The 24479-nt window shown below is 43.5% G+C and overlaps 1 protein-coding gene across 5 annotated transcripts in view; it reads left to right on the plus strand.

Annotated features, from left to right (window-relative positions):
- Positions 1–24479, plus strand: part of fhod3b (formin homology 2 domain containing 3b) — a 67497-nt gene that overhangs the window by 32792 nt on the left and 10226 nt on the right. For 3 of the 5 annotated variants that reach the window (XM_037274183.1, XM_037274182.1, XM_037274184.1), the window contains 16 exons: positions 639–706; positions 2135–2240; positions 14908–15002; positions 15431–15542; positions 15980–16074; positions 16165–16308; positions 16380–16621; positions 19324–19431; positions 19505–19639; positions 19721–19771; positions 20017–20207; positions 20414–20965; positions 21495–22399; positions 22677–22835; positions 23402–23584; positions 24072–24191. In XM_037274183.1, coding sequence (XP_037130078.1) covers positions 639–706; positions 2135–2240; positions 14908–15002; positions 15431–15542; positions 15980–16074; positions 16165–16308; positions 16380–16621; positions 19324–19431; positions 19505–19639; positions 19721–19771; positions 20017–20207; positions 20414–20965; positions 21495–22399; positions 22677–22835; positions 23402–23584; positions 24072–24191 — 3266 coding nt within the window. Of the gene's footprint in view, positions 1–638; positions 707–2134; positions 2241–14907; positions 15003–15430; positions 15543–15979; positions 16075–16164; positions 16309–16379; positions 16622–17454; positions 17932–19323; positions 19432–19504; positions 19640–19720; positions 19772–20016; positions 20208–20413; positions 20966–21494; positions 22400–22676; positions 22836–23401; positions 23585–24071; positions 24192–24479 lie in introns of those variants that run through there. The other 2 variants (XM_037274186.1, XM_037274185.1) reach the window with 2 other exon arrangements.

The raw sequence follows: 24479 nt of genomic DNA on the forward strand, positions 1-24479 counted from the left end.
ACAGCAAAATAATCAAGAAGACGGAGAGCAGACGTTAAATTAGACAGTTGCTGCATCTGCAGCAGCACTTCTGCTGAGTCAGAGAGCGTTCAAGAGCATTGATGGGACGACATGCTCAACACTGCCACTCTCTGGCAGCTGTGCAAGCTGCTTGCAGGGTGACAGATGACCAAAAAGTTGTTGCAGGAAATGTTCTCGAGCATAAGAAGGACCCACATAGTTTTCAGCATGTTTCCATAACTGATTAAGGACATGATTGTTCCTTCGCCATTGTGGTGTTTCTGCCATGAATTTGCATAATGGCAAGCTGCAGATTCAGCAGTGTCAGCAGGAAACTGCTGGCTAATTCCGCACAGATGTGGCGTCTGCTCTTCTTTTTCGTCCCGCAGCATATTTTTCACATTTAGCTCGTTGGGAATAATTGCTGGTATTGAAAAAAAAAAAAATTGTTGGACACAATGGAGTTATTTCTTATTCATGGCAAAGTGAGTAGACTTAAACCACAATTCATAGGCGGTTCATTTAGGGTAGGATAAAACAAATTTGTCATATTTATTCATCATTTACTTTGAGACAACATTATCGGAGGGGAGGATTCCACATGTGTGACTGATTTATCTCCTTTGCTCTTCATGCAGAAAAACTCTACAACTCCACTGGAAGAGAACTGAGGAGAGCCCTTTTTTCCCTCAAGCAAATCTTTCAGGTAAGTCGCCCTTCTCCGCAGCTGCTTTCTTCCACTTCCACAATGGTTGTAACAATCACGATGGTAAAGCTCTTATGGAAGCAGTTGAACCCCCACAGGGGGAGAGAAGGAGCCTTGATGGCCCCATAGTGTTGGGCTGCTGTCTTGCATGCTCCCATCTGAATGCTGGCCTTTATCAGAACGTGCTCCAGTCGGGCTTTAAATAACAATGTTACTGACAGGTGAGACTTGCAGGTGGTTTTGTCGTTGCGGATAGAATTGTCAGAACAACAAATAAGATGTAAGGGATCACTTTGCTTGTGCTGAAAAGAAGACTTAAAATAGATAATATAATTACAGTTTCAGTTGCTTTGGTGTCAAATTTAAGGCCAGATATGGCCCGCCATGTTATTTTATGCAAATTGAGATACTGCTAGTCATTTTTATTAGTATTCATCTTTTTAAAAATATTTGAGCAGTTTTTACTCGTCTCAGAATTCAAAACTTTATTCATCGGTTTGTTCTGTAGCTATTGACATTCATAATGGCCGTCCGAAGGAAACTACGATATGGCCCGCAACAAAAGATGAGTTTGACAGTATAATACTTGAATGGTGAAAGAAATTTATCAACCATATTATTTTCTGCCTGTCACATTGCTTAGCAGGTCATTGTTTTATGTATAGCATCACTCACACCTCTAAAACCTTTAAAAAGAGTTTGGCAAAATGATGTCATTGCTGTCATTTCCTTTATGAGCTAATAAAGCCTTGTTGTGTCATCAGGGGCTTATCAGTCCTACCAATTCAATCAATAACAGTGTTGTAAAAAAAAACTTCTTCTCTTTTTTAAAGCATATTTATTTGATTGCACATGATTTTGAGTTATATGATAGCAATATAATGTATTGTAGCAACGAAAAAAGTGTTTGGTAACTCAAGCAACATGACTTTTTCTTTTTTAATTTACTGAGAAGTAGTGACTTTGCACTCGTGAGGATTTCACCCGACAGTGACGGTATGCTTTTCACGTCGGATAACATTCTCGGATGAACGTTTCACCATGCATTGTTGTTGTTAGTGTGTATGTGGTTCAAAATAATACCTGGTGTGTGTAAAGTTATGATACGAAAGGGTATCTATCTAAAAGCTAAAACAAAATACAAAGCACGAGTCGATTTAGAAATAGAAGAGTATTATTTTTGCATTGCGATTGCAAATTTTGCTGTGTTGTGGTGAATGAGTTGAGACAAGCACGCGGCGCAACTAGTAGTGCAACAACTAGTTAGCATTGAGTTGAAACGACGTTATGGACCATTGATTTAACAGACATGATTGTTGTGTTGAAGTTTTATTTTTCATTCCAGGGCCGTTTAGATGAGCTGCGACAAATATCTAGTTTGGTTTAATGTCAAATTTGCTGACATGTCTTCTCTCTTCTCCTCTTTAGGATGACAAAGATCTGGTGCATGAGTTTGTGGTGGCCGAGGGACTGACTTGTCTGATCAAAGTGGGTGCTGAAGCTGACCAGAACTACCAGAATTACATCCTCAGAGGTACATTAACCGCACGGTGTTTGATTACATGATCACACTTTTAATTTGGGTCTGAAAGAGGACTTGGACCAATCAATCCCCAAACACTTGTCTTTCCATAAACCTGTCCCCGAAGCATGTGTTTACAATGTAAATTGATACCTAGGCTGTATGACCTTCTCAGATGAAGAAAAAAAAAAAGCATATGAAGCAATGTTGAGGCCGAGTTTGATGGCTGGTTAATTTATCAGTCCCCTGGTAGTGAAGGCGAGAGACCACATGCTTTCAGTCCAGATAGTAGAAGCCTCACTCAGCAACTGCAAGGTCACTGACATCGAACCGCCGGTATCAGGGTCACACGTGCTTAAGTAGCTGATAAAAAGCTGTTAGGATCATTAAATTTACCCCCCTTTTATATTGTGTTTATCTTTTCCTTAGCTCATGTTTTTTTAAACATCTCTTGTATTTGTTTTATAAGCCTGAGCCAAGAGTATCAGTTTTGCTTTGATTTTTATGTGATCCAACTAAGGGTTGCAAGATTACAAGAATTTACGAAGATGGAAAATTTCCATGAGGGTAGTATACGAGAATTATACTCCAACTGGAACTCGGTAATGTTCTTAATTAGAATTAGATAATAAATCGAACAATAAATATAGAGTGACACGCGCACACAAAAATAAAATTTGTTGAAGTTGAATCATGTTTGCACAAATGTTAATAATTATTACAGTTGAAGTAGATTTTCTATTCCTACTTTATTGACTGGTGGTAACTTCATGGAAAGTGCAATGCTGGAAAATGACCTTTGACATTTGAGCAAAATGCTTCCCAAGTGGCTGCAACTGCACTTTTATGCTTCTAATGAGCATCACTTCAACTGGTCTCCTTTTAGTTGACCTTCCTGTGCCACGTTATTTATTTATTTATTCCCTTAAAAGAGTCATTGCCCCCTTGTGCAACCTTTCAAAGAGTTGACCTTGTCTGGATGTCAGTGACAAGTTACCTCTGCCCCCACCTCCATCCCCCGCCTATGCAGGTTATAAAATTGAACACGACCCCTGCTTGCATTCTGTTAGCACTTTTTTCTTATTCGCGAATTGCACATGAGTAGGAGGTGGTTTTATTTGGAGCCTCAAGCATTGGGGGAGATGTTAGTGTTGCTCAGTGCTGAATGATGAGACCACTTCTCATATTATTTTACGTTCCTATCTGATCAAAACACGCTTATCTTTTATTTGCTCCTTTTCAGGTTTCAAAATCACTATGAGAAATTTAAACACGACCACACTCCCACAAGAGCCTTTAACCCATGTTAATTCCTCATCTTGTTTCTCTTGACTTAACCAAGGAATACTGAGAATGTAGAAGGTCCGTGCCTCCCTCTCGTAGAACATGAGCTGGGGTAATACGCCTAGTTTGTAGATGTGTGCAGCTTTAAATTTGATGACTGAATGAAATATGGAACTATCTCACAGAAGAGAGGATTTAGTGGGGGTAGGGAAGGAGCACAAACTTGAATTTTCCTACATGCACACAGACAGAAAAAATGCATAGAAACTTTTTCTGTGCTCTTGAAAAAAAAAGAATAAATCAATAGATAAATAAACAAATACATTTTAAAAATTTATTAATTAAAGTGATTAATAATTTAAAATATTTTATTTTGTCAGGGAATGACCAAAACAACTTGGATCTACTTTTTAGATTAATCTTTGTGTGTAGTTTAAAAAAAAAAAAAAAAAGCAAAACAAAACTACAACCTAAGGATTTTTTTTTTTTGCTTTGTTTTTTTAATGTGCTGTGTTTCAAGTTGAAGCCAGTTTGAAAAGGTAAGAAAGACAGCCTTGAACTTTTCTGTCTGGAGTGCCTTTCAAAGCTCCCTCATGAATCAATAAAACTATTTTGGAAAATGGAAAAAGTATTCACACCTGCATCGAGTGAGCATATATTTTATAAGAGCAGGTTCCCAGACTTCACTCCTTGGAATATCGCCATCTACACTCACATCTTACTTTTTCCATTTCTCACTTATTGCCCTGAAGGTGTCTGTGCCCAGTTCGTGCTATGATGTGGGTTATTTCAGGGTCCGGTCCCTTCTTAGGGCCCCCTCGCACCTGGCTCACAGGGCTTCCAGCCTGGGATTTAACTTGCTGGAGACCTGCAGTTGTGGCCCAGAAGGGGACCTTGCATGCCTTCATCACCCCATCAGTGCAAATGGGGATGAGGTCACTCTTTTGGAGGTGTTTTTTTGTCATCTACTTTAGCTACTTTATGCTCAGCCATGCTGCAAGGTCACTAATACACGGGAGTAATTAAAGCCTCATTAGATTTGGTCATTCTTCCATCCATGGGTGATTTACACGAAAAAAATAAATAACCATGTATGCTTACGCCGAATGGGAACCTCTAAGATTGAATGATTTTAGGGTGACGCTGATCAAAACAAATTGAGTCATCAAAACAAATGGTGCCATAGAAAATACTATAATAATATGTGAATAATCTGTTAGAGGGTCAAACTTGCAAACATAAAATTTTAATTTACTGTACATGGTACACGAGAGTAAATGAAAGTATTTCCCAAAAGTTTAAAAATAAACTAAACTTGGATGACCTACTACAAATAGTCATATTAATGTGATTTTTAGCATTTGCTGTAAGCACAATGCTCCTTTAAGTTGGTCAAAGTAAAAAAAAAAAAAAAAAAAAGATGTGGGAGCAGCATCAGACAGACAAACCAATTACAGCCAACTTGAAGCAATTATCTTTTTCTCTGAAACGGTCTCTGTGGACAGTCTTCAGCGTGATCTATGTTTTTTTTACTGACACCAACTCTACTATTTCTGCCCCTGCACTGTTTTTATGATGAAACACACTCAAGTTGACATTTTGAATCTACAAAGGAATGAGGACAAACGTTCCTTACTACCTTTTAAAGTCGGCGAGCGTAAGGGATCATGCAGCATGTAACGCTTACACAGCTCCCTCCCAGGAACATAAGTCATGACGTGCCGTATTAAGTTGTACAGTGGATTACATGCTATAGAGTTGGCAGTCCAGTTCTAGTAGATAAGTCATGCTCATGTTTCTTTTTGTGCTCTTAGCACATCTTTTTTACTCTTGATTTTGTCTCTTTGGCATTACAGTTAAGAGGTCTGCAGTTTTAAATGACGTGGCGGTTACAAGGCTATAAATTGAAGATCCTTGAATGGCATATTAAACTTTTTGGTGACCTCTGCAACGGTCTACAAGAGTAACTGAGTAACCTTTTTTGTTGGAGTTTAATAGCTTTTGTATCAGCACAATCATTTGGATGTACAATGAGTGTCGGAAAGGTTTCATGACTGGGGTCTAGACAGACTACAACTTTTTTCACTTCGGTGTGGGCCAGACAACGTCTATATGCTTCATTCAATGCACAAGATAAGCTTGACCATGTCAACATGACTGTTTATAACGCCTTGAGCATCTGACAGTTCCTGGCCAAGAAGAGCATTGGTCTATTGGAGTGTAGGATCCCCACCTCCTCAAGCTCAAGGGAGGCATCAAGGCAGCTCTTTTTGAAGATGTAGATGACATCAATATGGCCATGATGACAGCTGCAGAGAATGGCGGATGAATCCTTCCAGAAGTGCATGAAGGCATGGCAAAGAAGGCTGGGAAAGCACTTTAGACTCCAGGAGATTACTTTCAAGGGAATCTTTTGTCGTTTTTTTGTTTGGATTTGAATTATATTTAAAGGAATCAATGTTGTGCGAGGTGTCCTGCACCAAGCAACAGATTCCTGTCCTTGCTGCTTTGACAATTTGCTGGGGAAATAAGCGACCGAAGCTATCGAAGTTGTTTTGTGTCGTCTGGCTGTGTTACTGCTTGGCTCCACCAGAGGAGCCGGACCCTTACAATTGCCCCCCGTCGTGCTTTTACGGGAGCTGTAATTTTAGAAGTAGACAGTTGGAAGTGGACAGATGCAAACAAAAACTTGACTGACACGTGAACAATTTGAATGTGTTTATTGGAGATGGGTTCATTTCTATTTCTATTCCATTGTTGCAAATTCTGATTGACTTGCTACTTCAGAAATTGCACTTTTGAGCAGATGAATGGCACACATGTTTTTATCCTGCAAGTCCTCAACTCCGCTGGTGACATTTAGCCTCTGGCATGGTTTCTCTCCAAATGACTCCTTGCGCCGCTCTCTGGCAACTCAATTAACGTGTTCAAGTCTCAAAAGCTTTTGACTCAGCAACCTTTACATGAAAGGAAACCTTGACCTGCTGACATTGTTTTTGGTTAGATCATACCAGTTACCCCCAGCTCACCTCAGGTGAAAGCTAACAGAGCCCTTTCGGTTCCTCCTTATATGGCAAGGCAATTTAGCTCCACCTGCATGACCTTCATCCTGCTTTTCTTCTCCCTTTATAACTGCAAGTGTCTTACGGAACAAGAATTTGAGCATTTTACTAGTACAAATGTTTTTCTTGGTTTATAATTAAACATTTACTATTATCTTGCCATGTGTGCATACAGTGTTATGATGTTATTGTTGGAAGATAAATGACACATCCTCAATAGAGCACCTCTTAGTGTTTTGGCCTTTCCTCAGAAGACACCCTTCATCATCACTAAAAGCCTCAGTTGTGCTGTGAGAGCAATAGTAATAGCTTCAAATTTTCTTCATGAACCAGTTGTATATTTTGGCTCCTCTTGACCGCACTTTTGGATTAAAGACATTTAAAAATGCCAAGTCAGTGTACTTTGTCACACGTTTGGATTAAAGACATTTTAAAAAATGTCAAGTCAGTTTACTTTGAGCCAAATGTTGAACAGAGAGTGCTAGAACAGTCAAAAAAATAGAACTGGTTCATGAAGCAAATGTGAAGCTTCATTTTCCCATCACATGAGAATCATGTCTATAAACTGTGCACTATTAACAGATGTTCATTTTTTTTCAAAGTCTCCTCCAAAGTCTCCAATCATTCAAGGATTGAACAGGATATAGAGTAAGTTTTACTTATGTGATGCATATAAGAGATTTAATGTCAATCCAGGACTCTGTACTTGGAGTTCTTCACAAGGCTTCCAAAGCTTGTTTGTATGTCATTAGGAAATTTATTTGGGTTTTGGCCCACAGTCAGTTGTCAAATGCCTGCAGATGTGCGCTTCACATCAAATTGAAAGCATCGTCCTTATATAGTGCTGGGGCTTTTGTGTCTGGCAGTCAGTCGCCTTGTTGACTGGGGATGTTTTGGCGGGGGCAAGTTGTCTTGCTCTAATGTCAGGTCCCGTGAGTATGCTCTCCATGAACATTTCAGACTCGAGTTAGAAGTAAAGGAGCAAGTGTGATAAAAGGTAATATGAAATCTAACTTCATGGAGTCCAATAATATTTTATATGGGCTTCTATATTTTGGTCATGCTCTGGAACTGTGATTTGATTCCTTAGTATGAATGTCTTTTGAAATAGGAAATCTTAATGGGTTCTGATGAATCAAAAACCAGATTACACAAGCTTTTAGGATGTTTGAGTTTGTCGATTTGGTTTGATTACTTCTATTTTTTTCACTTTGTGATTCTCATCTGTTGCTTCCAGTGAACTTCCCATTTTTTTATCATGCCTTTAAATGGATGTTCATGTTATTGCATAGGAGATGTTGACATTGGCGGCAATTTTAGAGAAAAAGAATGGCCGTTAAAGAGTTTCTAAACTTTGATTGAAGCGTGTCCAGTTGCCGTGCATGCGCGTCTCTGACCTGTGAGTGCAGCTGCTTGCTAATGCACAGCACAGCAAGATAACAGCCTCAACGCCACGGAGATTTGGCTCCTCTCCCAAAGTGCTGATAAAATAAATTCTCCTCGATGACGGATGGTCCAACTGACCCAGTTTTGTATACATTTCAAAATTAAAAACCAAAGGGGCAAAGTGATGAATGAGTTTGGGAAAGGAGGCTTTTGTGTTGCATCTTTCCAGATAAGGTCGCTCCGTCGGAGCCAGCTGACTCATGTTGGCGCTGCCACCCAAACCTCAGATTTTTCTCACCTTGGCAGCGGTCAGGGAGCAGCCTTCCCTTCACATTCCTGTGGATTTGCAGCATAATTGCTGCGGTTTACGAGAGAGAGGTCTTTAAGAAACACTTTCAGAACCACGGCTGGAGCTCAGACGCTGGCTTTGGGTCGTTCGTACAGAAGGTCTTTGCTTGTTGTCCTTACGGCCATGTGTTTTCTTCCCAGGCTATTCTTTCCCATCGTGGATACATTTAAATTCCAATCATTGAGCTTTGAAGGCAGCTCACCGTCTGCCAGCATCTCATTACGTGACATCCATGCAAAAGGGGGCAAAGCGCTGTTATTGTTGTACTTTGTGTGAGGTATTTTCGAGCTGCTCATGATTAACCCAAATGGAGGCCCACATTTTTGGCCTCAGATCAGTGCCTGAAGTGGACGCTGTCCTGCACAGACTCAGCGCTCACATGCTCTTCTTATTAATTCTCCCAAGAATATATTGATGTTGTCTGTTCAACAGTAAAACATTTTTATCGGTCTCGGTCTATTTGCTATCATCCGTGTTATTATTACGTGACGATCCAGTAGAGAGTTCCGATTGTTTGTTTTTGCGTTATTATTTAAATATGTGGAAATACAAAGAGAGTAGTGCTAGTTTAGTAAATAACGTCCTTTTTATCTTGCACTTATTATTGCCAGTCGTCATGCAATCATCAATACAGGGAAATGAGTTTACTTCTCACAGAGGTGGCCGCCATGTCACTAAGTAGACGTTTCCCATGATTGCATTTTCCGTAATGAACGGTCATTTTACTTTTTGAAAACAACTTACAGTATCGTTTTGCTTTAACGGGATAACTGCTCTCCATGCGGTTTCATGTCTGTTTACCTTTGAATGTTCTTAAACCTTCGTTGGCATTAACTAATTCCATGACGCAGCATTTTTAAACGACTCGGAGGGTAAGATCGCCCGTCGTGCGGTTTTTACTAGCGTGGATAAATGTTCACGCATTTAAGATGCATTGGCAACGCAAAATCCTCACTTGTGTCATCGTCTCATTTAGTGGTCGACTTGGAAGCGCTAATGCGTCGTCTGTCAGCAGCTGAGCGTTCATGTTGTGCGATGCCACACCGAAAAGTCTCATTATGTTCTTTTACCCTTCAAAATCTTTTCAGCCATGGGTATATTCAATACTCAGGTGAACTGGCCCAGTGGTCATATCGTAGGTCAACTAGCGAAGAATGTTGCTAAAGTCTGGAAAGTGTGTTAGTTTGAGTTGTTAACTGTTTGGATGCTGAAGTCAATAGAGCAGCTGTTCATCATGTCATTACCACCTGTCACTCATCCATCAGCAGTGCTGCCAAGCAGAACGGGGGTGAGAGGGTGACACTTGAATTCACGTTGACTGAGGAGGTTAATCATGTTTTTAGAAACACACTCTTGATGTGGTTTACCCCCGACTCCACATTGTCCACGCCGACGCTCAGGGCTGGCCGCATGAGAGGACTGTCAGGAATGCTCGGGCCTGACATGTTGTGAGTAATTAACTCGGATTGATAAAAGATGAACTGGAGCCTTCACACACACACACACGGTCAGGAACATACAGCAGCTGCACCTGGGAATTCTGGCTTATCTATGGCACACTGATAATTTCCAGCCCCTCCAAAGATGAGAAGTATGTGACTGAAGGTGAAGCCTCTCATCTCATCTCATAACATGAGGAGCAGTTTAACATGAACAAGTGAAGATTAGTTGCTAACTACTGAGGAGCTCTCGGTTAAGCCACTAAGTCTTGGATGGAGCAGTTGGTCGGATATAACCTGCTTTATTGGGGCCTTGTCAATTTAAATGTTTATATATTTATTATTGGTTTTTTAGTCAAAGCTCATGTTTGGCAGGATTTTTTTTTTTTTTTAGGAAATCCTGTCAGTGTTGTCTTGTTACATCCAAACGAATGTGCGGGACGATGATTAGCGTTGTTGAATTGTTAAGATTATTATACGCTTAGCAGAGATGTGAATTTGTGGCAGAGGGCAACTGAGCTCAAAGGCCAAGGGCACTTCTTATTTGTTACTTTCAAGCAGACCAAGAATCCCTTTGAATCCCAATGATTTAGATGACATTTGATGGACCTTAGTAGACACTCGGGACTGCAATGGTTTTTGCAGATGAAGAACTTGAAAACTTGATTTCCAGTAAAACAATGACCAAAAGTTGAGAATCTGAAAAAATCAGGCAAGTTATTTGACAATTTCACTCGATCATATTTTTGTTTTGCCCTTCCCAAGTGTATTTATGGTAATATCCATCGAAAACAAGGAAAGTAATGCATTCACATCATTATGCTAAAATACTGCATAGAATTTTATTGTGATTGTATTTTTTTTGTGGTGGAAGTTGGTGGAAATCTATGTGTCAGGCAACAAAGACAGGGAACCAAGTGCAGCACGATCCTTTAATGGTGAGAGGGAAAACGGGGATGTAGAACGAGCAAGTAGTCAGGGCAGGCGGCGATCTGGAGCGTGGTTGAAGGTCAGGCAAGTAGTCAGGACAGGCGGCGATCTGGAGCGTGGTCGAAGGTCAGGCAAGTAGTCAGGACAGGCGGCGATCTGGAGCGTGGTCGAAGGTCAGGCAAGTAGTCAGGACAGGCGGCGATCTGGAGCGTGGTCGAAGGTCAGGCAAGTAGTCAGGACAGGCGGCGATCTGGAGCGTGGTCGAAGGTCGGGCAAGTAGTCAGGACAGGCGGCGATCTGGAGCGTGGTCGAAGGTCAAGGAAGCAGTTGGCTACAAAGTTTGGTCCGGGGACAAAAAGGCAGCAGTATCACGTGCAGGGTAATCAGACGAACTGACAACTACTGGCAGAACACAGAGAGGTTAAATAGGGAACCTAACGAGCTGTAGCAGGTGCTGGCAATTCCATGAGTCGGGCTAGGCTGGAAGTCAGGTGACGTGGGGACGTGACAGAACCCCCCCCCCAAGGGACGGCCCCCGACGTCCCAAAAGCAGAACCCCAAGACGGAGCAGGAGACCGGGCGGGAGGGGGGGAACCCAAGACGTGCGGCAGTCAATATTCCGAATCAGAACACGTCGACCAAGCCCCGTCATCAGGCGGCACTACCGCCCAGTCCACCTTCCCAGCCGCGGCGTCGGGAGACGCCGACCAGGGGGCCGGCGTGGGAACCGGACGGGTCCCTACCGGACGACTCCGAGCAGGAAGCCGGTCAGACCCCAATACCCCGCCCACCGGAGCAGAACCCGGCTGCGGACGTCGCAACGGCAGCGGAGTAAGGGCCCGGGCCATCCGCTGCGGCCGACGGCGAGACCGGACCCGCGGCGGCTGCCCACGGATTGGAGAAGCGGAGGGCCGAGAGGCAAGGGCGCGGGCTGGAGTCGAGTAGTGGTCCTGGGACAGGGACTCGCGACAGGTAGTGGGGGGCAAAAAAACCGACCCCACACGGATCCTTGCTTGGCGGGTGTCCTTGGGTCTCGTCGGGCAAGAGACCACCCAGTGACCCTCACCCCCGCAGTACAGGCAAAGCCCCTCTCTGATGCGCTGACTGAGTTTCCTCACAGAGAGAGAGGTGCGTCCGATCTCCATGGGTTCTGACCTGCTGGGCTGGGTGTGAGGAGCAATAAAGGCGCGCTGACTTACGTGGACAGGGTCCCTGGCGGACGACAGGTCCGGTGAAAAAACCGGTGCGCTCCATGACACCCGAGGTGTCGGGCTGATGTCACGGTGACGGGGGGGCGGAGCCGCTCTCCTCTCCTCGCGTCGCCTCGACTGGATCCGCCGGTCCACCCGTACTGCCAGGTCCATGGCCACTTCAAGGGTCTGTGGGCGCTCGCAGGACACCATCTCGTCCTTGATATAGTCCGCGAGTCCGTGGATGAAGGCACCGACGAGAGCCGGGGTGTTCCAGTCGCTACGACGCGCCACCGTCTGGAACCGGATGGCGTACTGGGCGACGGATCTGCTGCCTTGGCGCAGCGTGAGGAGCTCTGTGGAGGCGTCCTCCGAGGCGGAGCCCAGGTCAAATACGCGCAGGATCTCAGCGGCGAAGGCGTCAAACGACGAACAGGCGGGTCCCTGCCGCTCATATTCTGCCGTTCCCCACAGCCATGCCTCGCCCGTCAGGTGAGTCAGCACGAAACCCACCTTGGCTGGCTCCGTGGCAAATGTGACGGGCTGGAGGTCGAACAAGACACGGCAGTTCGTCAGAAAGGCCCGGACGTACTTGGGGTCACCGTCGAACCTTGCGAGGTTGCTGAGTCTGGGCTCAGGGACGTCCACGTACTGCCCGGGTGCCGAGGCAGGACGGGGCGTGGACATAACGGTGGGCTGATCGGCGGGGCTAAGCGGCACGGACGTGGACAGAGATGGCACAAACCGATCTGCAGCAGCCAGAGGAGCCAAGTCTCTGTGATCCCTGAGAGCCTCTACCAGGTCCTGGTGGAGCTGGTGGTGCTGCTGCAGTTGCTGTTGCTGCTGCTGCAGTTGCTGCAGTTGCTGTTGCTGCAGCTGGAGCTGCTGTTGCTGCTGCTGGACGACCCTGGTTAACGCCGCCATCTCCTCTGTGGTCTTGCCGAGCTCCCACTCCGTGTGGGTCAAGCGGGCCGTGTCTAGGGAATCGTGCGCTGGTTGCATTTCTGGTCAGTTCGTTCTGTCAGGCAACAAAGACAGGGAACCAAGTGCAGCACGATCCTTTAATGGTGAGAGGGAAAACGGGGATGTAGAACGAGCAAGTAGTCAGGGCAGGCGGCGATCTGGAGCGTGGTCGAAGGTCAGGCAAGTAGTCAGGACAGGCGGCGATCTGGAGCGTGGTCGAAGGTCAGGCAAGTAGTCAGGACAGGCGGCGATCTGGAGCGTGGTCGAAGGTCAGGCAAGTAGTCAGGACAGGCGGCGATCTGGAGCGTGGTCGAAGGTCAGGCAAGTAGTCAGGACAGGCGGCGATCTGGAGCGTGGTCGAAGGTCGGGCAAGTAGTCAGGACAGGCGGCGATCTGGAGCGTGGTCGAAGGTCAAGGAAGCAGTTGGCTACAAAGTTTGGTCCGGGGACAAAAAGGCAGCAGTATCACGTGCAGGGTAATCAGACGAACTGACAACTACTGGCAGAACACAGAGAGGTTAAATAGGGAACCTAACGAGCTGTAGCAGGTGCTGGCAATTCCATGAGTCGGGCTAGGCTGGAAGTCAGGTGACGTGGGGACGTGACACTATGTTCATTATTTCTTATTAGATTATTTTCAAATTCACTAAGTCTCTTTGACTTCTGATGCTCCATAAATTAACACTAATAACTAATAACATCAATAAGTTACTTATTGATTTTGAAAGGTGTCCTTAATGGTAAATTGGAAGTTCTCTCAAAGTTACCAAGTTTTGTTTATATATTTTTTCCCCCAATGCCCCCTCCCCATTGCCATTAGCTGATTAATGGAGGTAGTGGGGTCAAGCTAGGCTCATCCTGTTAGTGTGAACGCATTAACCCCTTGTTGTGTGTGCGGCAGTGATCACTGAGGCTCTACTAAGCACCTACTGTTTGAAGGGGGGGGAAAAAACATTTGTCAGTTCAGCTGTACGTCTTCCCCTTCCCCCAATTCCCTCCTTAACAGAAGCCCCACACTTGTCTGACCCGAGCTCTTCCCCACTGAGATCCCTTGACTCTTATTTTCCTCTTATTTATGTATCCGCTTACACATGGAAGTCATGTCAGCGTCCATCGAGGCGGTCTGCTCAAATATTTTCCTTACAGTCACGTCGGTTGACTTGAGGGATGAGTGCGCCGAGTTGTTTTTTCAAGTTTCTCCTGGACAGTAGCTCAAGTTTCTATGGGGTCCACAGCAATATAATCAACACCTTTCATAACAATACACATCTGTTTGCGATGTTCGCTTTTCATACGAGAACGGGTCAAGCTCATTTTCCACACAAAAACCGGCGGCATAAAACATTTGATTTTTAAAAGAAATGATTCACGTCATTCCCTGGGAAAGTGGCGGGAGTGTGGCTCAGTGGTGGAGTGTTTGTCTCCCAGCTTGAAGGTGGTGGATTCAATCCTAAAGCCACTGTGACCATGTCAAAGTGTCCTTGAGCAGGACACTGAAGCTAAATTTGCTCCCAGTAGGGCTCGGCAGCACCTTATATGAAATGACAATAAAAGCAATAATTAATTTTAATAAAAAATTCAAACTTTGTGTAAATAAAGTATTTTATTCTAACAGTATAAACTGCTATGATTTTACTTAATTAACCCATTAAGCCTATCTAATTGAAAAAAAATCATAGTCTTAAATTAGACAAATATTTAATAAGCTAAATTAATATAAAATAAATTATTCTAAGATCTCTTAATGATGTACATTTTTAGTGGTGCTGATTTAGGTCGTCCTGTACTTTGCACTCCCAAAAATGCTGTTCTGTGTGTGTGGGTGTGTGTGTGTGTGCTTGTGTGCTGTGTGCGTGCATGCATGTGTGTCATGGTTCATTCTTTAAAAAAAAAGGCCAAGACGACCTGCTGTGCATTGCCACTGAAATTAATAACATTGGAAATTCCGTAGTTCTTCCACTTGTTTTGAGAAGGACACTCAGTTCTCAGAGAAAAGACAATAACAAGACTTGTCTGGGTGGATGATTAACTAAACCTTCGCCTCCATCTCGTTTTTTTTTTTTCCCCCCCTCTCCAGCTCTTGGACAGATCATGCTATTTGTGGATGGCATGAATGGCCTCATTGCAAATAAGGAAATAGTCCAATGGCTCTACACCCTTGTCGGGGCTAAGGTAAAACAAAAAAAGTTGTTATTTCTTTATTTTTCAAGTATGATGCTATGGATCCACTGCCTGATCATCATATACGTTCTAAAATTACACACTCACTTATTTCAACCTACAAGTTAGTGTAGTCAACTCAGCCCCCTAGTGGCCAGATTGTTACACTTGGTTGTAACCCCTTTTTTAACCTTTTTTTTTTTTAAATCTTTTTCATATATTAATTGCTTTTATATTTATAGATGCTCACTATTAATGGTGTTCAATTTCTGCTGAATTAGCACCCTGTATACTTTAGTTTTAAGTTTTAGACCGTCACACACAAACACAATTTCCTGCCAGGCTCTTATCAAGTCACGCAAGACAGGTTACAATGATGACAAAACTTTACTTAGGAACTGTGTTTACAAATGGTCAAATGCGCATTTCCTACTGTGCAGTTTCGTCTGGTGGTGAAGACAGCGCTGAAGCTCCTGCTGGTGTTTGTGGAGTATGCAGAATCAAACGCCGTTTTATTCATTAATGCCGTGAATGCTGTGGATGCCAAAAGAGGTAAAATGATACCTAGGGAAAGCAGAATAATAGAGCGAATCAGAACAAATTAGTCTAGTCTTATTTGGATCATTTTTGTAGAGTGAAGTCAGTAATTGCAGAGGAATGCATCTTAATTAGATCAGTGCATTGGTTGAGTTGAATTATAATCTCAGTCAAATCCACTTGTCGAGTGTATAGATAAAACTTGAAATAGGAAATGTTGTTAGCAATTTTAAAACAGCCTTTTCTGAATCTGCACCGAAATTCAAGTGTAGGAATGTATTTCCATATGTGCCCTGTGTGTATGACTGGCAACCGGCCCAGGGTCAAATGTCATCTGGGATAGACTCCAGTTCAACAGCGACACCAATGAAGACATGTGCTGTGAAAAGAAAAAAAACAAAAGACTGATTCTCCAATGACCACCATCTGCTGTCTGGATTTGACTATTTCAGGCACAAAAGTATGGGGCAACGTCATGGAGATCCTGAATGAGAAAGACGGAGTAGATACTGAATTGCTGGTGTATGCAATGACGCTCATCAACAAGGTGGGTAGAACTTCACTAAACTGTTTACTAAGTTCTTTTCCAAGAGTTCTTCTCATTGAGTTGTACTCCTTTCATCCACTTTTGTTTTAGACTCTGGCCAGTCTGCCCGATCAAGACTCTTACTACGACGTGGTGGACTGTTTGGAGGAGCAGGGCATCGAGGCTTTGGCACAGAGACACCTAAGCAGGAAGGGCTCTGACCTTGACCTTGTAGAGCAGTTGAACATCTACGAGGTCAGAAAGCTCCTCAACAAATCTATTGTGATGTCATCCTGTATTTGACTTGTTTCTGGTTTTATCCCAAGACGACTCTTCGCCGCGAGGACGGTGACGATGAGACGCAGATACCTCCGAGCGGCAGGAAGGAGCGCCGGCGGGCCAGCATGGGCGGCGCCAGCGAGCGACGCGGCCTGGAGAGACGACGCAGCCGCAGGCATTCTCTCCAAAACAATAGAGGTCCCGCCTCGGCACCGGCGTCGCCATGCAGCCCTTATGCAAGCGGCATCCTGCCCTTTGGAGGCCAGCGTGTTGAAGACATCGCCGAAAGGTGAGGTGCACAAAGCCACTGAAGGAGGATATCCAAATGTTTCCATTTTGACTTCAGATGTTGCGGTTGGGTTTTATCAGTACTAGTCAGCAGACAAAAGTACTCGCCCCTCACCTGATCACTGCCACTCTTAATGCATCACATCCCAGCCAGGTTTTGAAATAGCATACCAATTAAACCTTCTGGTAGCTCCCAGGTCTGGCCGGTCATGCGATACCGGCCCACTACAGGAAATTCTAGCGGCCTTTGAAGATCAACGTTTTTCCATTTTGTTAATGAAAGCCAGAAGGGCCCGTGCGAGCGATGGATCTAAATAGAAAACGGGCAACAAGACTCACGTGTGTGGAGGCAGAACAGGAAATAACACTGAGCATATATCTCACTGAAAGGAATCACCTCTTTGGTCACTAACAATTTATTTTTAAAGTAATATTAGACAAACGTGCCTTTGTCCCATTTTACCTCCACCAGGGATGTTTTGTTCCCATCTTTTGATTTAGTTCTTTTGTCACCCGGATCCATATAAGTCATCAAACATTACTGCCACCTAGAGGACACATTTGGCCTCCTGCTTTTTTTTCATCACGTTTGTCTTTTCATGGTGATTGGCAATTTAATTTTAGTGACATTTAGGGAGCTCATTTTTTTCAAAAATTCATCCAATTATGATGGAAATATTTTACATGCAGTTGAGGCATTTTCGTAATGTGCACAATGACTTGCAAAACATGTTTCAGATAAGTCTGAAAAAGTAAAACATAAATTGGACTTTGTCGAGGGACCAACCAGGAAGTAGCCTAACATATTTTATTTTAATCTTAATAAATTGATATCAGCTCAAAATAAAAAGCAGCTAACAAACATTCTTGCACCTGTTTCTCTGTCTTCAACATCTTACTTGCTTGCTGCATGTGTGTGTTCAGTGTTTCCCTCAAAATTATAACCGGAATAAAGCGTAAATCAAAGCACTACGATTTCTCGTTTACTTTTAGCCTTCGCTGAACTGAAATAATGACTTCCAGAAATGGAAAGAGTGAGTCCGTTGAGAAATATCGTTCATGGGAAACATTGAGATTTGTCAGCATGTTTGTGTTGTCTTTTTCCAAAGTCATTTTTGCTTCTATCTTTTCACTTTGCCTGTCGCACTTCTCGTTCTTGCGCTCTCACTTCCCTCCTTTGAAACCTCAAACCGTCCCCTACCGCAGAGATGAGGAGGAGGAGGAGGATGAAGGAGAGGAGGAGGAGGAGGAGGAGGAGACAGATGATGAATGTCATCCAGTCACTGAGTCCTCTAGGCAGGACGATCACAGGTATTGTAGGCTAACTGTCCTGGATGGGATACAACCAACCCATTATGTCCTTTACCCACCACCCTCCCAAAAAAAAAAAATACACTGACTAGAACTGACCATAAATCAGTAGGAACCCGAATTCGCTCTCTGCGAATAAGCAAATTCTATGAGCTCATTGTTACCACAATACATCAAGCTAGCTCGTTGCGATAAACCTCAAATTGTAACTCCTGGTATTTCGTTTACAATGCTACTTTTTCTTGGCACTTCAAAAGTGCTTTGGTTGGAGTTTACCCCGCTTAGCTCGGATTAGCGTCGAGCCGTCATAATCAGTTAAATGGAAAATTTTCGATAAATAATTCTTTTGGTTTGGCTCAATGAAATTGGGCTCAGTGTTGCTGTTTTTGTGCTTTGAATCCTAAAAGACAGGAAGTTGATCATCTTAAGGACCGCGACATCCTCTCTTGTGTCTGTTGCAAATCATCGCAAAGATTTTAGTTTGAAATTTGTCCCAAATAAGCACATAACCATCCCAAATCCTGTCTCGTAGTTTCTTGTTGATTGAATCCATGATAAATGTGCTCCTTTTTTTTTATTCCTTCCTGCCTCCTTCCTGTATTGGTCGTGTTTTTTTCCACCACTCTTACTAAAACACCTCCTTTCCCACCACAATCTGTCTGACTTCCTTAAAGACCTGTGGTTAAAGGGAAAGGAAGAAAAAAAGTTCTTTTTGCAATTTCCTGGAAAGTTATTTTGAGATTTTTATCACTCATCGGGCTTTTGTTTTTCATACGAACCATCGTTAACACAAGACGAGTCAATAACTATATTTTAAGACCAGAGAGATTTTTAGTGTGAGTCACTGTCTCTCTCATCAGTGTTCACAAAGTCACATTTTGCTGTTTACAAAGGGGTACTAAAAGAATATTATCGTGGGAATTACGAGAATAAAGTGTTGGCGACAGGATGAAAGTAAAGATGGTACGAAGATGAATTCGTAAAAGCATAATTTATTATATGAGACAAAAATAGCTTTACAACAACAGTGTTGCGATTTTATGAGGAAAAACATTATTGTTTAAAAATGGATGATAACGAAGTTGCAGGTTTTTTTTTAATTCCTTGTCTCCATCTACTTCTTTTATGTGTAACACTGACAACTGTCTCGTTTCAACTTCTTTGTTTCACACTTTCTCCCACCTTCAGTTTGACTAAAACATCCAACACTCTCAAAAAGACCTGCTGGGCTTGCTGTAGAACATGATAAAAGTAGTGCTTTGCCGCCATCACATGGCATCCTATATTGTTAAGTTGGCTTGTGGCATCTTGAGGCTTTTGGCTAGAGGGTCAACCTGTCAATTATTTTTTTTGCTATCTGTGATCGGGCTTATTGTGTTGATCCGTTTACAGGGTTACTTCCAATGAAGCAGCACAGCCAGACAAGCAGCAAAGTCCAGAAGCACCCAGCAATCGCTTCACTAGTACGGCAACCTGCACACCGGAGTCTAAAACTGAAAGGTTGGCATGGATGACATTCTCTAAACTTATCAACACTCCAACATATATGAATTTTGTTTCTTTATACATGCAGACCTGCTTTAGGAAGCTTGCTGAGCTCCTCGTACAGGCAACATCAGGAGTCTTTGGCTGCAGAGAGGGAGAGGAGGCGCATGGAACGAGAGGAGCGTCTGCAGAGGATCGAAAGGGAGGAGAGGGAGCGCTTCAAGTCAGTCTCACCTTGCAAAACACAAAATTGACTATATTGTCAATCCAAACCTTCATTTTTTTTTTTCTTTATCCATCTCAGTCGAGACTATGTTGAAAAAAGGGAAGAGGCGAGACAAGCCAGAGAGGAAAGGTGGGTTTTACTTGGTGCACATCAACTGACAATATTGTTACAGTTGTAATCATTGATTTTTTTTAAAAAATCACCTTCAGATCATATGGAAAGAATTTGATTAGCAGCTGCAATAATAGAAATCAGTTTGCTTATGTCAGCGTTGTAATATTTATTCATGTCAGCTGTATTTGTGTGTGCTTACTAATTCAGAGTGCTGAAACATCATGATCTTAATAATTTAACATTATCCTTCGCTGTGGCAGGTACAAGGCCGTGGAGAGGCTAGCGGCCGAGGAGTACGAGCGAGAGCGTCCTCGGATGCCCGTAAGAGGCCGTACGGAGATCACGCTGTGTTTGAGTTCCAACCCCGCCGTCCGCTCGGCATCTCGCTGTGTCACGACTTCATCCATCGCCTCACAGCAAGACAAAACACCCGATGCTCAGCAGACGTTAGGTAAACAATTATCATTAGCATGAAGGAAATAGATTCAGATGTACTGCTTAATGTTAGGATGGATGAATAAATGCACTGATATTTTTTATTAATCGAGATAGTGAAGTGACAAATCTAGTCTGAAGCTAGCTAAAATAATTGAGCAGTAGCATCAGAGGTGCAAGGTTATCTGCACGCTTCTGAATGGTTTCTAAACTTTCTTGCAGGAACTGAATCCGTCCCGGCGTCAAAACATGACTCCCCAACAAGAACAAAAAGTCCAGCATTAACAGGATCAGAACTTTGTCCTTCACCTCCCTCACAACCAAATATGGCTGCAAAAGAGCCGCCAGCAGACACGAAGGATGTGAAGGACACTCGACCAGTTCAGAATGTGGTGGAAGAGCCAGAGGGGTGTGAAGAGGGAGGAGTGGGAAATGAAGAAGGCAAGCTTGAGGAGATAGAGCAGGAGTGTGAGACCGGGAGAGAAGTCGACGAGCAGGTGGACGTGGCTGATGAAGTGGAAGTAGCTGAGGAAGCACAGGCAGATAGTATTGACGTGGAAGTGGATGTAGAAGATGTTGAATTAGAGGAAGATTGCGAGAGAGTTCCGACCATAGAGAGGGATGTGGAGGAAAGTATAGTGCTTAGCGAGAAGGAGAGGCAGAATGAGGAAGTGAACGAGAAGGACAACTGCTCGGCATCCAGCATCTCATCCACCAGCAGCACTCTGGAGAGGGAGGAACGTGAGGAGAAAGTCAAAAATGACATTGAAGCAGGTATTTCTTTCTTGCGGCGACAGTCTTTGAATAATCCATGTAGAGCAGGGATATGCGCTCAAGGACAACCTTTGAGACGGGTCGTTTGTAAGATGAGGTTTAAAAAAAAAAATAAAGTTTAAAAATAATTGTAAAATACTTATAATTAAATGTATATTAGTATTCATGTAAAATTGTATTTTGATTTTATATGGTATTTGATTATTTACAATAAATTGATTTAATGGCACGATTTAATTCAACAATCAATTTATTTAGTATTCTAAATTTGATATAAATAAGAAAATAAATAAATAAAAACAAAACAAAAATAAATTAATTGATAAATAATAAATAATTATAAATTGCAGCCCTCAAAAGGGAAAAATGTACAAGTCAGTTTTTAATAAACTTATTTTAAGGGGGATAAGCAGCTAAATTAATGCAACAAATCTTACAAGACTAATGTAAATACTCAGTGATTAAAAGACAGCCTGATGTAGAACAAGTCAGAGTTTATGTGTTCATTTTGATCTTTTCCTCCCACCAGGCCAGTGGAGCCAGTGCATTGAAGTCTCGGAAGAGAACGACATCCTCAACAACAAGCGCTTCATGCTGGACATGCTCTACGCTCACACGTCCAACAAGAAAGATGACAACGGAGGAGGAGAGGCCGAGAAAGAAACGGAATGTAAATGTGAAAAGGACCCAGAGGTGGCTGACCCCTCTGTGGCCAGCTTAGCCAGCCGGATCTCCACACTGGAAGCTCACAGGCAGGCCAATGAAGAAAATGTGAAGAAAATGGAGGTGGACATTGTAGACAAGCAAAGCACTGTACGGGCTGTGGCTGGAAAATTTGGTGATTTGGTCAAAGGTCTGGCGTCTCTGACTGAAGCGGAAGCGTCAAAGGAGCCGCAGCACGCTCAGACTGACAACTCCGGCGGCATCCCGGCGGCCCAGAAGAAGGAATCGGACCAAATTTGGGACCAGCTCATGGCCGCACCCAGGGAACTGCGCATCAAGGAAATGGATTTCACCGACCTGCGGGATGAGGATGACTTGGATATTTTAGTTATGGAAAGTGTGATGGGGTCTGGTGATCACGTCCCGCCGCCGCCGCCGCCTCCTCCGCTGCGTAGTGCTGTTCTACCGCCACCCCCTCCCCTTTTTGGGTGCCCCCCGCCTCCTCCCATCCTTGGCAAAATGGTGCTCCCACCTCCCCCCTTCATGCCGCCGCCATCCCCTCAGGTGAATCGGGGCGACCTTCCTCTGTTCCTCAAGAAAAAGAAGACAATTCGACTCTTCTGGAAAGAGGTGCGCCCCATGGAGTGGCAGTGCAAGAGCCATAAGTTCTGTAAGGAATCCCTTTGGTCCAAATTAGAGCCACTTAAACTGGACACATCCAAGCTGGAGCAGCTCTTTGAGTCCAAATCCAAGGAGCTGCCTATTACCAAGGTACATTGGATGGATGGATGGATGGATGGATGGATGGATGGATGGATGGATGGATGGATGGATGGATGGATGGATGGATGGATGGATGGATGGATGGATGGATGGATGGATGGATGGATGGATGGATGGATGGATGGATGGATGGATGGATGGATGGATGGATGGATGGATGGATGGATGGATGGATGGATGGATGGATGGATGATTTCGACTTTGTGAAAAATGTATGAACCCTCTGTATGTGGTTTCGATCGCCGACTTGTGCCGCGTCTCATAGAAAGCAGCAGTTGATGGCAAACGTCAAGAAATCATCGTCCTGGACTCCAAACGCAGCAACGCCATAAACATCGGTTTGACCGTCTTACCGCCTCCTCGCACCATCAAGACGGCCATCCTCAACTTTGATGAGTATGCGCTGAACAAAGAAGGCATCGAGGTAAGGATAAGAAACCCACGTGAAAATGTGAACTGTCTGGAGGAATGGCATCAAGTTCAACTGGCTGCAAAATAAGTGCGCTGGACTGATGCCGTGCCGACGCAACAAAAATTCACAATTGGATCTTTCATAAAAAAAGAATTCATTCACCTCGTGTTGCCTGTCCTTTGTCTTTCTCGCGGCGGGTATTTAATCACTTTGAATATTAAAATGTCCACCAGCACTTGAAAATGATGAGACACCAGTGGAGAACGATGAATTTTGTATCCCTTCAGTATTATGCAATAGAATGATCGCTCTCCAGAAGAAGTTGCTGTTCACCTTTTGCCTTTTGGAAAAAAAATTTTTTCCTAAGCCAAATAAAAAGGTTGAAAGTTCACACGTCACATATATTTCTTGGAACTCTTAAATAAACAGCGGTGGAAAATGTCAGGATCAATTTGTCTCCTCTGCCGCTCTATGATTTACCTCCAGACGTGTTATGCAAAAACAAGGCGATGAGGACTTGATAAACGATCCCCCCTGGAACTCTCTGTCCCCCTCTCTGTCATCTCATCTGCTCTCAGAAAATCCTGACCATGATCCCCACGGAGGAAGAGAAGCAGAAGATCCAAGAGGCTCAGCTGCTCAATCCCGAAATTCCCCTGGGCAGCGCTGAGCAGTTTCTCCTCATCCTCTCCTCCATCACCGAGCTGTCGGCCCGCCTGCAGCTGTGGGCCTTCAAGATGGACTATGAGCTTACGGAGAAGGTCAGTGTCTGCGCTTGCTTTGATCACATGCACACGTTTAAATCCATCAATTTGAATTCAGCTTTTATTTCTAGAGCAGGATAACAAAGTATTTTTATTTTATTGAGTCCAGGCACATATTTTGCCTTGAGGAGAATCAACCTGTCACGATATGTTGTTGGCATAGATAGATAACTAAAAAGAACATCTGAAACTTTTTCAACTCACTGGTGAAATGAATACCTCTGAGAAAGTGTCAGTCAAAAGTGAGCATTATTATTTTTGTAAAGGCAGATTTGTTGCTATAGTTCTTCTTTCTAATTAGATTTCACGTGGCTTCCTATTGGAGCAGCATGGCCGAGATATGCTTAGCACAATAGAGACCTTCTGGGTTCAGATCTCGAGCCTTCGAGTTTGCATGTTCCCCCCATGCCTATGCCCATGTTCATGTACTTGTAAAAATGAATTGGGAAATATCAGGCTGATTGATGACTCTTGTGTTTTGTAGGAAGTTGCGGAGCCCCTGCAGGATCTTAAAGAAGGAATGGACCAATTGGAGAAGAACACAACTCTCCGCTACATTTTGACCACACTCTTAGCCATCGGCAACTTCCTTAATGGCACTAATGTGAGTAAACATCATGTGCAAAAAATTCCATCAATATTTAAAAGACTTAAGTAGGTCCCTTTGGAAGATGTTGACATGAATCAGCTTTTTTAAGTATCTGCACACTTTTATGTTTTTTTTTGTTTTGTTTTTTTTAATTTGTCAGCAATGCCGGACAATGTGTGGGAAAGCTCAATAGACTTTTCTCTGAGAAGAAATAAATATTTGAGCGGTTGTGTATTTTTCTGGAAGTTTGGTCGTGTGAGGAGTATATATCTGTTCTTCTATGAATGAGCGACAAACACGCGA

Source organism: Syngnathus acus, chromosome 16, assembly GCF_901709675.1.
Source record: "Syngnathus acus chromosome 16, fSynAcu1.2, whole genome shotgun sequence".
In the NCBI taxonomy this organism is placed as follows: domain Eukaryota; kingdom Metazoa; phylum Chordata; class Actinopteri; order Syngnathiformes; family Syngnathidae; genus Syngnathus; species Syngnathus acus.